The sequence below is a fragment of the Hibiscus syriacus genome, unplaced genomic scaffold, assembly GCF_006381635.1.
Source record: "Hibiscus syriacus cultivar Baekdansim isolate YM2019G1 unplaced genomic scaffold, ASM638163v2 tig00111810_pilon, whole genome shotgun sequence".
In the NCBI taxonomy this organism is placed as follows: domain Eukaryota; kingdom Viridiplantae; phylum Streptophyta; class Magnoliopsida; order Malvales; family Malvaceae; genus Hibiscus; species Hibiscus syriacus.
Window position 1 is genome coordinate 1,988,486 of NW_024063186.1, and position 18,228 is coordinate 2,006,713.

An 18,228-nucleotide genomic window follows, 5' to 3' on the forward strand; every position below is an offset into this window, starting at 1 on the left:
ATTAATACCCTCATCAAAATGACGCCGTTTTGATGAGGGGTACCTGTGTAATTTACATGTATGGCTAAACCCTTTTCGTAGCCATCGTAGTTTTGTAATTATTCATTTTAATCACTGAAACTAACTTCTGAATGTTCCAATTCAGTCTTCAAATTTTATTTTTTTATGTTTTAATCCTTACCAGTATTAAATAATATATTTAGGATAAATATCATATTTTGTCCCTAATAATTTTAATATTTCTATTTTAATCACCGATTAATTAATTAGGTTAAATTACTCTATTAACCATTATCTTTCATAATATTTTGAATTATTATCTTTATTTTTAATACTTTATATTTAGTTTTATAATTTTAATTTCTTTTATTTTGATCATTATTTGATTACAATATTATTTTGTTATTACTTTTATATTTTAATTATGGCTTTAATTATTATTTTATTATTTTGATCTTATAAATATATTTATATATATTAGTTTAAATTAAATATTATAAAAATTATAATTTATTTTTATTTAAATCATTTTTATGAAAAATTATTACATTTTTAATATTTATTTTATTTATTAATATCAAAGGAAAGAGTTGTCTTAAAGCACTTAGAAGTTCTTTTTTGATATTCATAAATAAATAAATATCTTGTTTTTATAAATTATATATTAATTATTTTTAGAAAAAAATGTTTTTAAGTTATTTATTTTTTAATATCGAAGAAAGGAGCTGTCTTAAAGCACCTAGAAGCCCTTTTCTAATATTTTTAAATAAATAAATATCTTATTTATACATATTAATATATTTTCTTAAAATTATTTGAAATAACATAATTATGAATTAAATATATTTGAATTCTTAAATTTCTAATAATAGAGACAATGTATAATTAAAAAGTACCAATTTTGGGCGTTGTAGGGGTGCTAATCCTTCCCTAAACGTAACCGACCATGAATCCCTTTTTATTATTAAAAAGAAAGAATTTTTTGCTATAAACGCAGATCAGTTCATCTTTTAACTGATGTTTTCTTAAAAACTCTTTTAAAAGATAATTTTTAGGTATTTGACCGACCTGACCCAAAAGGCCGATGGCGACTCCCAAATTATTTTAAAAACCATTTATTCACATCACTTTTCCCACCAAGTAAAAAAAAATTCGTGCCCGGACGAAAACCGGTTACGACATCCCAATTTTTAATTTATGTATGATGTTTATAACTTCATCATCCACATCAGATGTAAAATCTATATTTTTTATGAAACCTTCTTGATCCTCTTCATTAGCAATATCCCCTAATTCAACATCATTTACAATTGGCTCACTATTACATATTTCTTCAAAAATAGTAGCAACAACAACCCTTAATTCAACATCCTCTATAGCAGCTTCAAACTCATATTCACTATCAGAATCGTCTACAACAACTTCAACATCAACTTCACCATCAGGTTCGTCCATTAGCAAAATGACCAGACACTCCGTTTGCCTCTAAATCATCTTCACCAACTGGCCTATCTACATTAGCAAGCCCAAAAATACTTCATATGCCTCTAATTTATCTTCACTAGCAAGCCCATCACCATTATCAGACCAAAAAATTACTTTATTTACCTATACCCCATCTGCACCAGCCTTAGTAATTTCTTCATCCACATCAATTTTATTGTCAACATAGATATCAACAGTACCATTCTTGATCAGTAAATTCATGACCTACCTAACTGTATCATCATTGTGAATCAACAACAAACTATCACAATCAAACTTCACATTAAGTACCCTAGGACACACAAATTTATGCGGTCCATATCGCAAAAGTTCTACATTCCCTAGTATATCCCACAGGTATAACACATCTTGAACAACTTGAAATTTTTCAGTTGATCCATTTACATATTCAAATCCCGGACTTGCATTAAATCTACCACCGTGAAAACATTGCAGCACATAAATATCACCAGCCATAGTACTTCATCACCAATAAAGAAAAGATAGCATTAGCCATTATTATGTGGAATGTATAAATCATGTTGCATAAATAGTAGCCGTCATCGTCATGAATAACACATGGCATAATTTAAAAAGCAAAAAAATTAAAGTAATAAAGAAAAAGAATCCACATGAATCACATGCAAAATCCACATCCTAACAGACAAAATTATAAAGAAAATATAAATGCACGTGCATCATTTGCAGCACATGCACCACATCCCACCCCAAATTACATTAAACCCTCGCATGCTATTAAAGAACACATCTGGATCAACAGTCAAAATAATAACAAATCTAAGCCGAACACAACATGCTATTGAAAAACCAGAAACCAAATTGAAACATCAATAAATTTCGGCCAAACAGAAACATAATAATGCCAAACACAACATGCTATTGCGGAAACAGTAAAACCAAGTTAGAAAACAATATAATGAAAATAATAACAAAACATCAGAAAAGTAGGGTAAACTAACAACATTTTCAATCTGAACATATTATGGTAAACAATAAAACAAGAATAAAAGAAGGTTTTCAAAGTGATGCAATATCTCACCCCTTTTTCACCATATACCCTTCCAACAACGCTGACCTGTGAGAACAAGAATAAAATAAGAAGTTAAACAAAATAATAGTAAAAAGATTTTCACAATGCAAAACTCAAAGTAAAAAAAAAATTGTTCTTACTATTTTTATTGCATTGGTCTCGATTCTAAGTTTCCAGAGTTTGCGAACAAGTCATGCATGTTTTTTAGAGTTTACGAAGGAATCATTATAGGGTTTTAGAGTTTGGAAACTATGGTCAACGACGGTTTCTGTTGGTCAAAGGGTTCAATTGGTTTCTTTTATAGAGTTTGAGCCAAACTCCCCCCCTAAAAAATAGGGGGAGCATTGGTTCTTTTTATTTTTTGAAACTTCAAGGCCTTTGATGCATTTAAACCTTATTTTTTTATTCTAGGCCTAACTCAAGGTGACAAGTTTCATTAAAAAATTAATTTTTTTCAAAATTTTAATATGAATTTGGTTTTTTATTAAAAAAAATTGGAATTCGTCACCTCGAGGTGACGATTTCTTTTTCTTGTAACAATTTTTTTTCAGCTACATTACCCATGTAAATATCAAATTTTGGTATTGGGTAAACTACATGTATAATATATAAACTATCATTTTTGTTTTCTTTTGGTACCTAAATTTTTACCTGTTTCAAAATTATATCAAAAGTTTACTTTTTTATTTCATTTTGGTACCTCGCTGTTAAAAGTTTAGCGAAACAAGTATGACATTTTTATGAGTAGATTACATCATTTATCACTCAACTATCTTCTCACTCCTATTTTGGTCACTAGAGTTTATTTTTTAATTTTATGACATCATTTTTTATTATTAATTTATTAATATATAATTAAAATAAAAAAATTTAATTTAATAACTTTCATATTGCTCCTAATGTAATCACTCTAACTTTTAAATCTAATTTTAAAAACAAAATACCAAAATGAAATAAAAAGTAAACTTTAGATATAATTTTGAAATAAATAAAAATTTAGGTACCAAAAGAAAACAAAAATGATAGTTTATATATTAAACATGCAATTTACCCAATACCAAAATTTGATATATTTACATGGATAATGTAGTGAAATGTGTTGACATTTGAAAGCTCAAAAAATAGTTACACCAAAAGGAACTTTTTAATTACGAGCTTTCCACAACTCAACATAGCAAGTGTCTTAATAGAAACCAATGAGAAGAAAAATGACCTAGGTAAAGGTAGAATGAAGCGAGATGAATAGGGTTTAATATCTTCTCTAACTGAGATGAAGTAATAAAAGCCTAACAATGGAAAATTTGCAAGTCCTCACAAGGTTGAATATTCACAACAGTCGAAGTGGGGTTCATTTTGACATAAATGAATAAGCCGTGCCGATCATCCCATCAGAATGTCTAGCTTTGTTAAAAGACCAAAAATATGACCAAATGTGGAGCCTATTGTGAAAGTACAACAGTTGATTTGAGGAAATCCAATCGGTGTTTGGTCAGATTAATCTTCTCTTTTGCTTCTGCTGCTTTTTCCTGAACACCACGGACGATATCCTCGGGAGCTTTCTCGATGAACTGCAAAAAGAACATATTGTAGAATTTTAAGGAACTTATAAGAAATTGCAGGCATCAATATGCATAGGAAAATTGATTTAGATTGTTGGAGAGAAAACCAAGCCATCAATTGACACATCCCATGAAGACTTGTGCGAGTAAACAGCAATCCATCAGTTAACATTTCAAATGCTTTAGCACATATACTTTCCCAAATTTGACAACATTCTCATTTGATTTCAGAAAGACAACGACTTGAGCTTCTCCCTAAAGTCAATTCTATCTAGGTTTCTGGTTACATGCCCCCACAAAATTTGACACATGATAAACAAAATGCCATACTGAACATTTTCGGGAATTCTCTCCAAGAAACTTTTGACTACTACAACAAAATAGTGTTGCTTTATAAGTTCCGTGCCTTTATTTTATCCTAATTTTAATTCGTATGCTCCACAATATTTTAGAAGCTTAAGCACAGTGGTCACGAGTTGTAAGTCACTACGCCTTACTCATAACAGATCCATTAACCACATGCTTTGTTATTATATGACATCGATGCCAAGGGTAATGCATAATATCAGTGCATCTACAACAATGACCAAATAGTTCATACTTTAGGGGAGCTGAGGCGAGCTTTTAGTTCCTCATACTCTATTTGCATCTTTGATAGGCACTTGGTTAAGCGTTCGACTTCAGCAGAAATATCAACAATATCAGCAAGGGGAAGATATGCCTCAAGTCCTTCACTTGCAACAAGGTTTAGCATCCTCTGCAAGTATAAATAAATTTTGATACCTCGCTTTTTATATATCAAAGAAGAGTCGACCAATAGCAAGTACTATCAGGTGAAATGAACATACAAAACATTTATTATTCCAAAGACCGAAAGATATATGGTTCAAAGTAAACAAACCTGGAGGAGAATCAGTGAAATGAATATTGTCTATATATAGCTTGGATAAGAGAGCCAAAACCTCCTTCTCTTCCTGCATCAGGAGTATACAACCTATCAAGATTTATTTGCAGACATGCTAATCGTATGCAAAAGACATTGGCATTGCTCATTAAGCCAATCCTTTTGCCACCTGACTTGACAACAGTCAAAGGTAGTTTGGTTACGAGTTTATGTTATGCATTGTAAGATGGCTCAAACAAGAAAAGAGACAAAACAATGCCATTTATTTTTCTTTACAGCTAATAAGACAACATCTAAAGAAACAAACTATACTTACAGACATATACTGAATGACTTCTTCACTGCCAACAATAGAAGCAGATATACGCTTTGCTGGCTCAACAGAGTACTCGGTTCTAGCATTCCAGATTGCTCGAGTCTATCACACAAGTTACCAGAAATTAGTGATTGATTTACCTTAGTACTTATGGCTTGAAGAATAGCAGGAATGGAGCCTAGGGAAATGTATAGGGGAAAAGAACACATCTATATACTCACCAGAGCTTGTACAAATCTTTTTACCAAATTAGTATTCCTGGGAAGAGAAGTTTCAGGCCAAGCAGATATTATAAGAGCTTCTGTTCGACTGGGAAGTGCCTGCAGATAATAAAAACAAAAAGAAAAATCCACAGAAGCAAGAATTATGTGGAAGTTGAATCCGTATAAAACCTTAGGGACTGCGAAAAACAATAAACTATAGAAAAAAATATTTCTTTTTTGAAGCACTATTCACGTCTTATTCACACAAGTGCATGTGTGTAACCAGATGTGCACATTAAAATCTAAACTTGGAAAGGTGCAATACATGCTTTGTGATAAGGTAAGGAAGAATGGGGAAGAGGTTCCTATGACCTGTGAGTGTTAATAGAAATGTATGCAAGAGAATTTAATCTAAACTTAATATTAACAGGAATGGCCAAATTCAAGAAGACAGCAAACTAATTTACTTTGAATTTGGAAAAAGTATTAACAAAAACATAGTAAAACACAATGAAGCCCACACCTGCCACAATTCCTCAGTTAAGAATGGCATGAATGGATGTAATAATTTCAGTATATTCTCAAAAACGTAGAGTAGAACAGCCTGTGCTACTAAAGCAACTGAATCATCTCCAGAGTGGTAAAGGCGAGCTTTACTGGCTTCAATATACCTATGGAAACAAGAAAAAAATCCCGTGCATGAGATGCAGATATAAAAACCAATCACACAACACTAAAATAACTACAGTTAGTCAAAGTAAAAAACTATACCACTGTACCACTACGTTTTGCCAAAATATACAAAACATGACAGGTATTTAATGTATGCGTCATCAGCACAAAATGATCCAACTTACAATAGAATTCTTATACTGATACCCATAAATAACACATGCGATCCACGAATTGAATTTTACCCCTTCACCCTTAGGGAAAATAGGGTATTATGTGCTATATAACAAAAGCATAAACTTTGTTTGTTTTCAGTTTTCACATCAGAACAAAGGGCATACATTTTGGTTTCAATGATCAGTGAATGACATAAGATCTAGACCTTAATGGCATAAAACAATAGAACATAGTTCTGTTAGTAGAAAGTTGATCATAAAAACATTTAACATACCAGTCGGCAAAATCACCCCAAAAGAAATCATATATTTCTCTCCCAAAATCCCCAAAGAAAAATTTGTTATAACTCTATGTGACATCATCAATAAGCATATGCAGTTTTGAGACCTGAAAAATGAAAAACAGTACTCAAGTAACTTCTGTCTCATTCAGAAAAAGGATAATCAGGTATGAATGACTGTAGCTAACTTGGTTCAAGTATACAGAAAAAGGGAAGAAGGATAGAAGCAAAATCACCATAGTATTATTTTCTTACCACCCAACATTCTGGAAGAGGAAGCCTTAGAAGATAATCCTCCGTGTTAAACTGAAAAAGAAATAATACTTTTCAGTTTACAATAGGATGGCACCCATCTTCTTAGGAAAAGGACATTGTGATGGTGTCAAAAGTAAAAATAACTTGCACCATATGCAATAATGATAGCTCCATATGCAAGCACAACTCAGAATAATACCATTGATAGAACAACCAACAAATACAATAAACGCCTCTTCAATAATTAGAAATAATACATATACACTTGCTCTGATTTTGCAAGAAATGATATGGTAGCAAAGCATACAGTTTTCCAATACAAGGATAGACGTGATCTAGTCAATCTCACTGATCTGACTAAAGAGAAACGAACCTTACAATCCTGTATGTTCTGCCAACCAGAAACATTATCCCGATTAGGCAGACTGTACAGCACAAACTTGCCAGCATTCCATAATTTATTCGTGAAGGCCTTGTTTTCTGTTAGCCTTTCAGTAGATAAATTTAGATCCTAGAGAGAATTCAAGGAGCATACTGTTATAAGAAACATCATGTAGAAACAGTAGCAAACATTCTATGAAACAATTTTCAATATTGAATTATCAACTTGTTGCTTATAGTAAAAGACAAACCTGACCAGCCGTTCCTAATGCGAGAGTGAATCGCAATGCATCAGTGCCAAACTCCTTGATAGTATCAAGTGGATCAATAACATTGCCAAGAGTTTTAGACATTTTACACCCCTGAAAAACCTTACATGTTAGACAGATATTTTTTTTGAGCCTTGTGAGTGATGGAAATAATGTGTCGTTCTTAGAAAAACAAACTGTAAGGGCAAAATATAGATACAGCAACAATACATTTCCCCTTCTTTGCTCTGTTTCTGCACCAACCCACCCACCCGCTCCACATTTTTACTTTTTCTATTTCAGGTTATAGATAACAATCAGTCATATGAAGGCCAATAATTTCCAATTGACAAATCTACATTGTTCATGTCCATTTTGAAACCCAATGTGTCACCCTTTGTAATATTTACAAGGAAGGAAATCATGAGAGAAGATAAAAAGGAAAGATATAGGGGAGGGGTTGATATGATCATATTTATAGGAATCAGAAGACAACTACCTTGCCCTTAGGATAGATATGAACCATGAAGATATTACGGTTTAATTTTTTATATCAATTGAATATCAAAAGCTCTCATATAAACAAACAAACATGGGCAAGTTGAGAAAATATGCAGATGCAAGGGAACACCACTTGAGAAAACATTTTGGACTTTAAAATTTATTCCCAAGTAATAGCCTAATTCATTCTACTTACTTGGGAATCACGGATTAGACCATGGTGATAAACATATGAAAATGGAACAGTTCCTGTGAATTCAAATCCCATCATGATCATTCTTGCAACCCTGAAGAACAATATATCATGCCTGTCCAAAGTGAAAAAGTGTTAATGCCAACAGTAAAAACATATAGAAGTAATCAAATGGAAATTCCTGAAACCAAAGTATGCAATAAAGCCATCTAATTTCTTATTGAATACTGTAATAGAAGCACTCTCCTACTGAAAGAATAGTGTATGGCATCTTAGTTATAGCAGTTAAACAAAGGGGTTCATACCCAGTTTCAAGCATTTTTGTCGGATAAAACCTTTTAAAATCCTCTGCCGACTCATCTGGCCACCCAAAAGTACTGAAAGGCCATAAAGCACTGAAAAGTAGCAGCAGTTCTAGTATAGTCAAAAACTATAACATTTATCACATAAACAAATATTGATGTGTGCAGACAAGTTTCATTTCCAGAGCATGGTAGGACCTTATCAAAATCTCCTAAACTTAGATGAACCAATAATTAAAAACTTAAGTTGAACAAGACGGATTAAAAAACAACATATTCCATTTTCTACCAGTTACTGCATTACTAAAAAAGCCCCACAAGTGAACTCATCTGGAGTAGTAATTTCAGGAACTTCACAAGCTATTTCAAATAATTAACAGTAAATTTTTCACACCCACGTGGTGGGTTAAAGAAATATTTTATGCTAAAAAACATTATTTGTTTTTTGAAATTTTATCCAATAATTATTACAGGTTGAGTGGTAAAGAATTTATAAAATCTTAACGAACAAGCATTTGACCCTTAAATGAGTAGTTTTTAATTCTTATTTAAAAATTATATAAAAATATGAAAGTACAAAAGCGCTATTATAATAATATTAATTATTATTTAAATGAAAGGGTATTCTAGTAATTTTTCACTGAGCTAGAACCTGGTTAACCAGTGACACCAACTCAGTCAGGAGCTTAATAATAGTATAGATAGATAGATAGTTGCCTCAATGCTTTTTGCACCAAAGTTAGATATCAAACGTATTTTTACTCAAATGCTGATGTAGTCCTAGTAGGAAAGTGACAGGAAATCCAACCATATGGAGAGATTTTTTTTCCTTTTTGAAGAAAAGCTAATAATCATGCAAGAAAGTTCTATGAGAATATTAATATAATAGCCTTATTTGAATGACAATTTCAAAAATTACTTCCTTTCTGTTATGCGATCTGAAAGACTTAAACATGATTCATTGATGTGTCGACAGATTTTTTTTGGCATAGTTCTTCATATCTAATCAAGAACTTGTTTCAGAAAGGAGAAAAAAGTAGAGTGTACTCGTTTGATTGATTGCTTGAAATATTTCATCATTTAATTGCAGTGTTTATTACATTATATTAAAGATTACATTACAAATACCATCTGAGGTTTATAAAGAAAGTCCTTTACAGACTTTTACAGACTTGAAAAGGTGCCGACAGAAACAAACACAACATAGAAGAGAGTAAACCAAAGAGACAGCAAAATTAGAACAGACAAAGACTGGTTTTAGACTTTAAATGCATAACGTGTTGGACTCTAGCTTGTAATATAATTGAGCTCCATCCAATCTGTTAGATTTTCTTAGGCAATAAGGATTTTAAAAGGAAAAAAAGAAGAAGAAGAAAAAAGGAAGTCAAATTATGTACCAAAACAGAGGGAGAAACTCTAGGTGAAAAATGACTTTCCATCCTAAAAGAGAGGATATGAAAGTTTCAGAGTTCAAAATTGAAAAACCAACCTTGAGAACCAAGTGTCAAGAACATCAGGATCCTGATAAATTTCTACATCTTTTCCGTATTTATCATGAGCCTTCATAAGAGCTTCCTCAGCATTCCTAGCAACTATATATTCCTCTTCACAATCTTTTCCAACAATTTACCAAACAGGTATGCGATGTCCCCACCATAGCTGTCTGCTTATGCACCAATCCTTGATATTTGTCAACCAATGATTATAAATCTGTAATCAAAATGATCAGATGTGAGTGAAGGCAGATACTCACAAACAGAAGTAACCTTAAGGGTGCGTTTGGATGGGGGATTGTGAGATTACCGACGGGAATTTTTTTTTTCCGGAATGTGATTCCCCCGTTTGTATTTCAAAGATTCCCAACCCCCGGTAATAAGCCATTCCCAACAGTGACATTTTGGGGAATTATTACCGGGAATGTGATTCTCCCAATCCCTTAAGTATTTGTCATTTCCCGGCATTTTAGACTAAAATGCCCTTAATTTTTTTTCAAATAATATCCTTCTTCTGTTGTTGAATAAAAAAATTCCACGAAGTTTAAATTGCAAATTTATCCTTAAACTATTTTAGATTTACAAAAAAAATCCATAATTAGAATTTTATATGAAGTTCAGGGGTTAAAATAAAATAAAACCCTTTCATTAAACCTATTTATCTTTTAAATTTTGTAAAAAAATTATATAAATTTTATGAATTTAAAATTTTTAAAGAAAATATATAAATTAAAAATAGTAAAATTATATATATTTTCTATGATCTTTTATACAAATATTTTCATTTGAATATTTAGAATTCAACTTGTTAAAAAATATATATATAATAAGGACAATTTGGTAAAATATACATTCCAATAATCTTTTATTCCTTTATCCAAACATTTTAATCTTACATTTCTGCTAAACGAACCAAACACAACAATGCAACAATCCCAATAATGTGTTAGGTAATGTTACATTCCGGTAATCCTATTCCCGGAGGTAATGTTACATTCCATGAACCAAAAGCACCCTAAGTAAAATATCGATTGACAGGAAGACAGGTCCCAGATGACAGTGGCATTTGCCGAGGGGTGTTGCACATGAAGGACGACTAAATGTTGTCCATCGTCTAAGCAAGGAGGGAGAGCTAACTAGATGGAGATTGGAGAATGACAAATGGTATCATCGTTAGACAACAGTGTGTCCTAACTGGGTACATCCATGTTTAGAAGGTCATAACTTTTTCCGTGTCCACTTAAACATGTTGATATGAGCATAAAATGCAGGTATTTTAGGAAAGAAGGAAAAGACAGCAGCATATCTTAAGGGAATGCAATTATGCTTATCATCTTACCTTCTCAAATCTTTCAGGAATAATGGTCAATTCTCCCTTTTCAACTGCATGAAGAGCCTTTTCAGCTAAGGGCTCCATCGTTACAAACCACTGCTTGCTTACTAGTGGCTCTATTATCTAATAAGAGAACCAAACATGGGAAAAATATGAGAAAGAATTACTGAGAGTAATTATCAACACCGTAACTTCAAAAACAAAAGAACATAATTAAATGAAATATCCACACCTCTCCTCCACGCTGAGATCTTGGCACTCGTAAGGTGTGGGGTTCCTTTTTCACAGCTAAGTCGGTCTCCTCAAGATCATTCCACAGTTTCTTCCGTGCCTCAAACCGATCAAGGCCACTAAAATTTAAGAGCCAACCAGAATAAATTAGGAAAAGATAAAAAGGCGACTTTAATTTATCATTTGTTCAGAAAATCCTAACAAATTACCAGTACAGTCCCGCAACCTCATTTAGTGTCCCGTCCTTGTTCATAACATTAAGAATGGGAAGACCAAGTTTTCTAGCCAGAAGATAATCATTATGATCATGTCCAGGACTTATCTTCAGCACACCAGTCCCAAAGTCTTTATCAACATACAGCCACCATTGATATAATCAACAATGCAGAAGTGAGGTTGTCAACTTGAAATTCATTTATTTAATGGAACAGTTGCAACATTTTCCACCTCAAGCAAATTATTCATTCTTAAACTAGAGATGAAACCCACAATGAAGATGCCTACAGGTTACTAAATGAAAAGGATGCGTCCAAAATTTGGAGCACAATGTCATCATGATGCCCAATGCGACCTTGGGCAAGACAAATATCCCACAGCTTGCCAAAGGCAATGCATCCAAATATCTTACTTCTATGAACCATGAAGATTGAGGAAATTATGGGCATGGATATCAGAGACTCCAAATTGCACTTCACCCTTTACAAATCAAATGGTATAATTTATTATGCTATGGCAATCAACTTCAGAAGTATTAGCTCATATGCTTCTCCAACTCATTATTTTTCTTGAAGCATCCAGTATCTGACACCCATCTTGAATGCATATTGAACACGAGTATGAGGATATAACCTTCAAGGACCCAACAAATACATGGAAAAAGAATAAAAAAGCCTGTGTCTGAAACATATTTGTATCAGACAATCACAAATGAGAACACCATAAACTAGCTCCTGTCTTTTATCTAATGTTTTCCCATACAATTATCACTATTCAACTTTAGTTTCTCCATCACTAGAAAGAATTTTTCCCTCTTTTATATCTTGAATAATATAAAATGTTTAAGCCTTTACAGGACAGACTTCAATATCTATGTTTCATTAACATTTTTCTAGTTAAGTAAAATTCAACTAAAAAGCTTACTATAGTTAATCTGCCTCATCTTGCACTATTTCCATTTTAACCTTGATGTTATTACAAAAGACTAACTCTCTACCCAAAACAAAATGAGAAAAAATGATCAAGTGAGAGAGAGGTTTAACAACTGGAAAAAACCAAATGAACCTTTTATGCATTTGGAAATCAGAACAGGCAGTGACGATTTGAAAGTATTCAAGCTTAAAGAAGGCCTAAATCTAACTTTGCAACGCCAGATCATAATGTCTTTGTCAATTTAGGTTCTTACAAAGAAAGGTGCTACAGAAATATGAAATGAATCCCTACAAACAAATTTCTAAGGTCATAAATATTAATGAAACAGACTAATTCTAGGTTCAGATCTTGGGCTCTCTGGCTCAGCAATCACACCTAGACATACCAAACTTTTTTTTTTATAGAAATGGGAGATCTCATTAAAAACCCCCTTCATAACCTATGAAATATACACTATTTCACAGGACATTGGAAGGAGGAAAAGAGTGTCAAAATTTTATTGAATATCATAACCATATTACATTAGAGTTTACATCATACACCATACAACTACCACTAACAAACATACACAAAACCCCCTAACCAACCTCTCTTGTCTACGCACAAACCCACTCAACCAATTCCCTCTATAGCCAGTTTATCCACCTCCCAATTGGACCCTCTAGAAATATACCTAACAATCACATCCCTATCCCTAACTAAAAATATAATCTCCTTCAAAATAAGACTCAACGAATCAGGACAACCACCCTGGTTTTTGATCCAATTCACCACTGAGAGGCAATCACATTCTAATATTAGCCTCCCTTTCCTACACCATATAAATTCTATAAAAAGCATCACAACAATTCAGCTACTGCAGGACCCTGACTAACAGCCTCCAAGAAGGACCCCAACAGAAAACCCCTCGAGTCTATAAGAATCCCGCCAATGCCCCTTTTAGCCAATCACCACTGACTGCACCATCCACGATCAATTTAAAGAATCCCATAGGAGGCGGAACCCATATAGACCGAGATAAATCCAATCTCTTATGGCTACCACACTGGTCCGCAACAGATGGGTCACCAATCAACCAATCAAAGGAAGAGGAAAAATGAGGGTGCTTAGCAGAAAACCAAGCCACCAGTCTATACCGAGCAAGGAAGAAAAGATTAAGCTGATCCTTAGACTTCCTTCAAAAACTATCTGATTCCTATACTTCCATATAGACTACATCACGACTCCCGGAATAAACTTCCATATTTCAGACTCCGGAACCATCCCCCACCAAGCCTGAAAAAAAAAACTGCAGGATCAAAATGAAGAGGAGATTGAACATTCCAAAAACGCATAAACCTGCACCATAAACCCCAAGACACACAGCAGTTGAAAAACAAGTGAGAAACCGACTCTGGAAACAACCCGCATAAAGGACAACTAATGTCATCAATACCAAGAACCTTCCTCTTCAACAACTCACACTTCACTGCCAACTTCTGATGTACAACTTGCCAAAGGAAGGATTCCACCCTAGGAGGGACAAGTCCACACCAAACCATACTAACCCAAGCCTGACCAGGCCCCAACACATCGAACCAGCACTTTAGACAATACCTCACCGAATAAGCACCATCACCACACCCTTTCCACAACAAACAATCATCACTCCTCTGATCGACACTCACACTCTTCAATAATTTCATCAAATCTAGCCACACATCCAATTCCCAATCTGCTAGATTTCTCCTCAATTTGATCTCCCAAACCCATGATAACGAGCAGAACAAACCAAAATCTGAAATTTTACCCCATGTATTAACAGATAGGAAAAGCAGTCTAGGGAACCTATTCTTTAACGGCATTCGACCAATCCACACATCATACCAAAATAAAATAGACTTCTCATCCCCAACTTTCAAATGCAACAACTTTCGGGCACACTCACCCAAAGCATCCTCTTTCAACCAGCTTTGAACTACATTCTTCCACAACCAAGAAGCATGGCTAGGAAACTTCTTCAAGAGAATATCACTACTATCCAAATTGTATTTACAACATATCATTCTTTTCCACCAAGAGTTCTTTTCACAAGAGAATTTCCACGCCCGTTTACCCAAAAGAGCTCTATTCACTAACTGAAGATTAGAGATTCTCAGTCCTCCACAATCCTTTGGCGAACAAATAGTCGACCACCTAACCCAATGGATCTTTTTCCTCTCAACCGAACCTCCCCAAAGGAATCTAGCCATAATAGAATTTACTTTCTTCAAAACTGATGTTGGAATTCTAAAAATAGACATAAAGTAGATAGGTAGCGAACAAAGTACAAATTTGACAAGAACTGTTCTGCCAGTAAACGAAAGGGAGGAAGCTTTCCTCCCAGCCAATTTAGAATCAAATCTCCTAACCACCGGCTCCCACATTGCAGCCGAATTCCTTTTATCACCCAGAGGAATTCCAAGATATTTCGTTGGGAAGGTGCCAACTGAACACCCAATAATATCAGTCCAATCTTTTAAACAGCCTTGCCGAAGCCCTCTGGATATATTAAATTCCTCCGTGGGAGAACCATTAACTAAAACAGAAACAGTGGCCGACGAAATACATTAACGAATCCAAGAGCACCATTCTCCCCAAAACCCATGAGAACCATTACTTTTAATAACAATGTCCAATCAACCAAGGCATATGCTTTCCTAAAATCAACTTTAAAGGCAACTCCAGCTAACCCTTTCCTCCTCCAATATTCAATACCTTCATTTGCTATAAACGAACAATCCAAAATCTGCCTACCCGAGATAAATACGAACTGGGAAGGCCCAATTAATAAATCCATTCAACCTCTAAGTCTACTAGCTAAAGCTTTTGATAAAATTTTGTAAAGTCCCCCAACAAGACTGATTAGGCAAAAATCTTCAATGCATTCTGGACCTAACTTCTTAGGGATCAAGGTGATAAAAGAGTGATTAATTCCTCTTTCCCACTGTTTTCCAGCAAAGAAATCACTACAAAACCTCATCACCTCATCTTTCAGGTTCGGCTAATTTTTTTAAAAAAAACCCATATTCAGCCCATCTAGCCTTAGTGCTTTGTTAGGATCCGACTCTGAAACTATTTCCCATATTTCTTCTTCTGAAAATAGAACTTCCAATCATGTGGCAATGTCTGAACTAAGTCTGGAAAAACCAACATCCATCTCCTCTACTTCTATAGTATTTTTCGTGTTATAAGTGACTTTAAAGAAATCAAGGATATGGGCTCTAATAACGCTCGGATTCGAACATTGCTCCCCATTAATCTTCAGAGAATGATAGAATTCACCCTGCCTCTACTGGATGCACAATGATGAAAGAATCTAGAATTACGGTCCCCCTCCAAGAACCACTTGCACCTTGACTTCTAATGCCAAATTCGTTCCTCCCTAGGTAAAGACTCCATAATTCATTTTTAGCCTTCACGATCGAGTCAAAGGAGAGAAAATGCGACCCCTGCTGCAAGGCCAACTCCATCTCAAGAATGGATTTCTCAAGAGCCGAGATCTTCCCTAGTAGTTCAGAGTGTCTATTTCCGGTCCAATCTTTAACAACTGCCTTCACTCCTTTCAACAGGTATGTTATTCCTCTACGTCTCTTCTCCATCTTTAATTCACCGATTTTTGCTTTTACCATTTCCAGAAAACTTTCTTTCTCATCAAATAGTTAAATAGTTTAAACGGTTGAGGACCCCAATTAATTGCGCAAGTTTCTAGCAGAATAGGATTGTGGTCAGAGAGAACGAGGAAGCAGTAGTTGAGAAATTATTGGGAAAAGATCTAAAAACGTTTTGTCAACAAGAAACCTATCTAGCCTTGTTGAGTTAATCGATTGATGGAATCGGCCAAGAGGGGGTGAATTGACAATTAAAAATTTGGTGGAAGCTTTTACAGAAAATTGAAAGTAATTGCACAGCGATTTAGAGTGATTCGACTTTCTCAACCAAAGTCTACGTCCACTACCTTAGCTATCCACACTAAGGATTTTCCACAAATTCACTAATTTGTCTTTCTTTTAGGACAAAGAGTAACCTTACAAACCATCAAGAATTATACCACAAATTCTTGAGAACACTCTCTCCCAAAGAGAATAATACAAATTTGCAAACTTACAAGGAAATCCTCACAAGGTAGATTGTTTGCACAATTCTAGAACAAAGAAAAGAACACTCAAGAATGATTACAATTGAGCACAATAAGTGTTCTTGAAAGCAAAATGAATATTGAATGAAAAATAAGCTTGAAATGCTCAAACTTGAGGTTTGATGCTTTCTCTTTGATTCTATCTTTATTCTAGTTGCTTGTTGTTTCTTGTTATTGATCAATGGCTTCTAAGCTTGCTTAAATACACATTGAATCACTTCTGAATGCTGGGATCATTAATGAAGTTTTTAGAGCCGTTTAAGTGTGAAAACAATTAATATTTCTGCTTAGAGCGTGGGGGAATCGGTACCCCTTAAGGGGAATCGGTTCCCTAAGTGTAAAATTCAAATATTTCGACCGTTGAACAGTGGGGGGAATCGATACCCTCTGGGGGAATCGGTTCCCTCCGAGCATACTGGAATTCTCAGAGCCAAACCATTCAGGGGGGAATCGGTACCCCCTTGGGGGGGAATCGGTTCCCTCTGAGCAATCTGAAAATTTTAGTTTTGAAATGGTTCGAAATATTTTGTAAAATTGTTTTGAAATTATTTTAAGACTAAAAATTAATTTTACACTTGAGTAAGGATTAAAAATGACATTTGAAAGATTTGGAGTAATATTTTGATATTCGAATAATTATATAAAATATACTTAGAAAATCTTTTTGGAAAATCTTAAAATTCATTGAACTTAATTTGTTATATCGAAATATCAAAATGTTTTCAACAATCTCCCCCTATTTGATATAACAAAACATTTTAGTAATTTTAAGATTTTGAAATTACTCCCCCTTACTTTAACACTTCTCCATTTAAAACATAAACATTTAACACTTACTTCTCCCCCTTTTTGTTAAATCAAAAAGACTTTTAAAAGAATTTAAACAAGGTTTTCAAATCATTTAGCCAATTGAATATATATAGTTTAAGCTGCTAAGAACACAATCAAGAGAAACGTTAGCCATTAGTTTCATAATCAATATTCATAATTAATGTGACATGGCAAAATTGGTCATATTGCTAAAATGATGTAAATGATGCAATAAATTTAACTAAACCAAATATTTAAACATCCAAACAAATCCAAAGTCTAATAATCCACAAAATCAAATATTCCAAAATATTCAAAATGTTGAAACAATAAGTTTTAAGTTCAAAGCAAAACACATAATCAAGCATCCGTAGGAGGATCGGGATGAAGAAAACGAGCTCGCATAGCGGCCATCTCATGAGTGAGTTTATTAATACGAGCGTTGGTTGCTTCATTGTTTGCACGCATCTCCCGGAGAATTTCCAATTGTTGAGCTCACATTGTGGATAAATGAGACTCTATTGAAGTA

General features: G+C 33.8%; 1 protein-coding gene and 1 long non-coding RNA gene across 3 annotated transcripts; both read right to left on the bottom strand.

The window, feature by feature from the left end:
* Nucleotides 1-3,848: 3,848 nt before the first annotated feature.
* On the bottom strand, nucleotides 3,849-5,709 carry LOC120171104. The gene is made up of 4 exons (XR_005520847.1): nucleotides 5,316-5,709; nucleotides 4,997-5,069; nucleotides 4,697-4,852; nucleotides 3,849-4,104 (listed from the first exon to the last, which is right to left on the bottom strand). It is a non-coding gene; the product is annotated as an uncharacterized LOC120171104 (long non-coding RNA).
* Nucleotides 5,710-5,999: 290 nt separating this feature from the next.
* On the bottom strand, nucleotides 6,000-11,937 carry LOC120171100 (valine--tRNA ligase, chloroplastic/mitochondrial 2-like). Of its 2 annotated transcripts, none has more exons than XM_039178894.1 (11): nucleotides 11,794-11,937; nucleotides 11,586-11,703; nucleotides 11,360-11,476; nucleotides 10,017-10,237; nucleotides 8,531-8,620; nucleotides 8,229-8,340; nucleotides 7,535-7,645; nucleotides 7,276-7,413; nucleotides 6,903-6,953; nucleotides 6,642-6,754; nucleotides 6,000-6,189 (listed from the first exon to the last, which is right to left on the bottom strand). In XM_039178894.1, exons 4-10 carry the CDS (start codon nucleotides 10,091-10,093, stop codon nucleotides 6,716-6,718), a joined length of 618 nt encoding a protein of 205 aa, XP_039034825.1. In that variant the 5' UTR covers nucleotides 10,094-10,237; nucleotides 11,360-11,476; nucleotides 11,586-11,703; nucleotides 11,794-11,937; the 3' UTR covers nucleotides 6,000-6,189; nucleotides 6,642-6,715. The 2 variants fall into 2 exon arrangements, with proteins under 2 accessions (XP_039034825.1, XP_039034826.1); XM_039178895.1 differs by having other exon boundaries at nucleotides 11,360-11,519.
* Between the last annotated feature and the right edge of the window lie 6,291 nt (nucleotides 11,938-18,228).

Coding starts and splice junctions, on each gene's coding strand:
- LOC120171100 (XM_039178894.1), bottom strand. CDS start 10,093: ATGAAGGCTCATGATAAATACGGAAAAGATGTAGAAATTTATCAGGAT. Junction 8,621..10,016: donor CTTGACACTTGGTTCTCAAG/GTTGGTTTTTCA, acceptor GCTACTTTTCAG/TGCTTTATGGCCTTTCAGTA. Junction 6,755..6,902: donor CTCTTCCAGAATGTTGGGTG/GTAAGAAAATAA, acceptor TTCATTTTTCAG/GTCTCAAAACTGCATATGCT.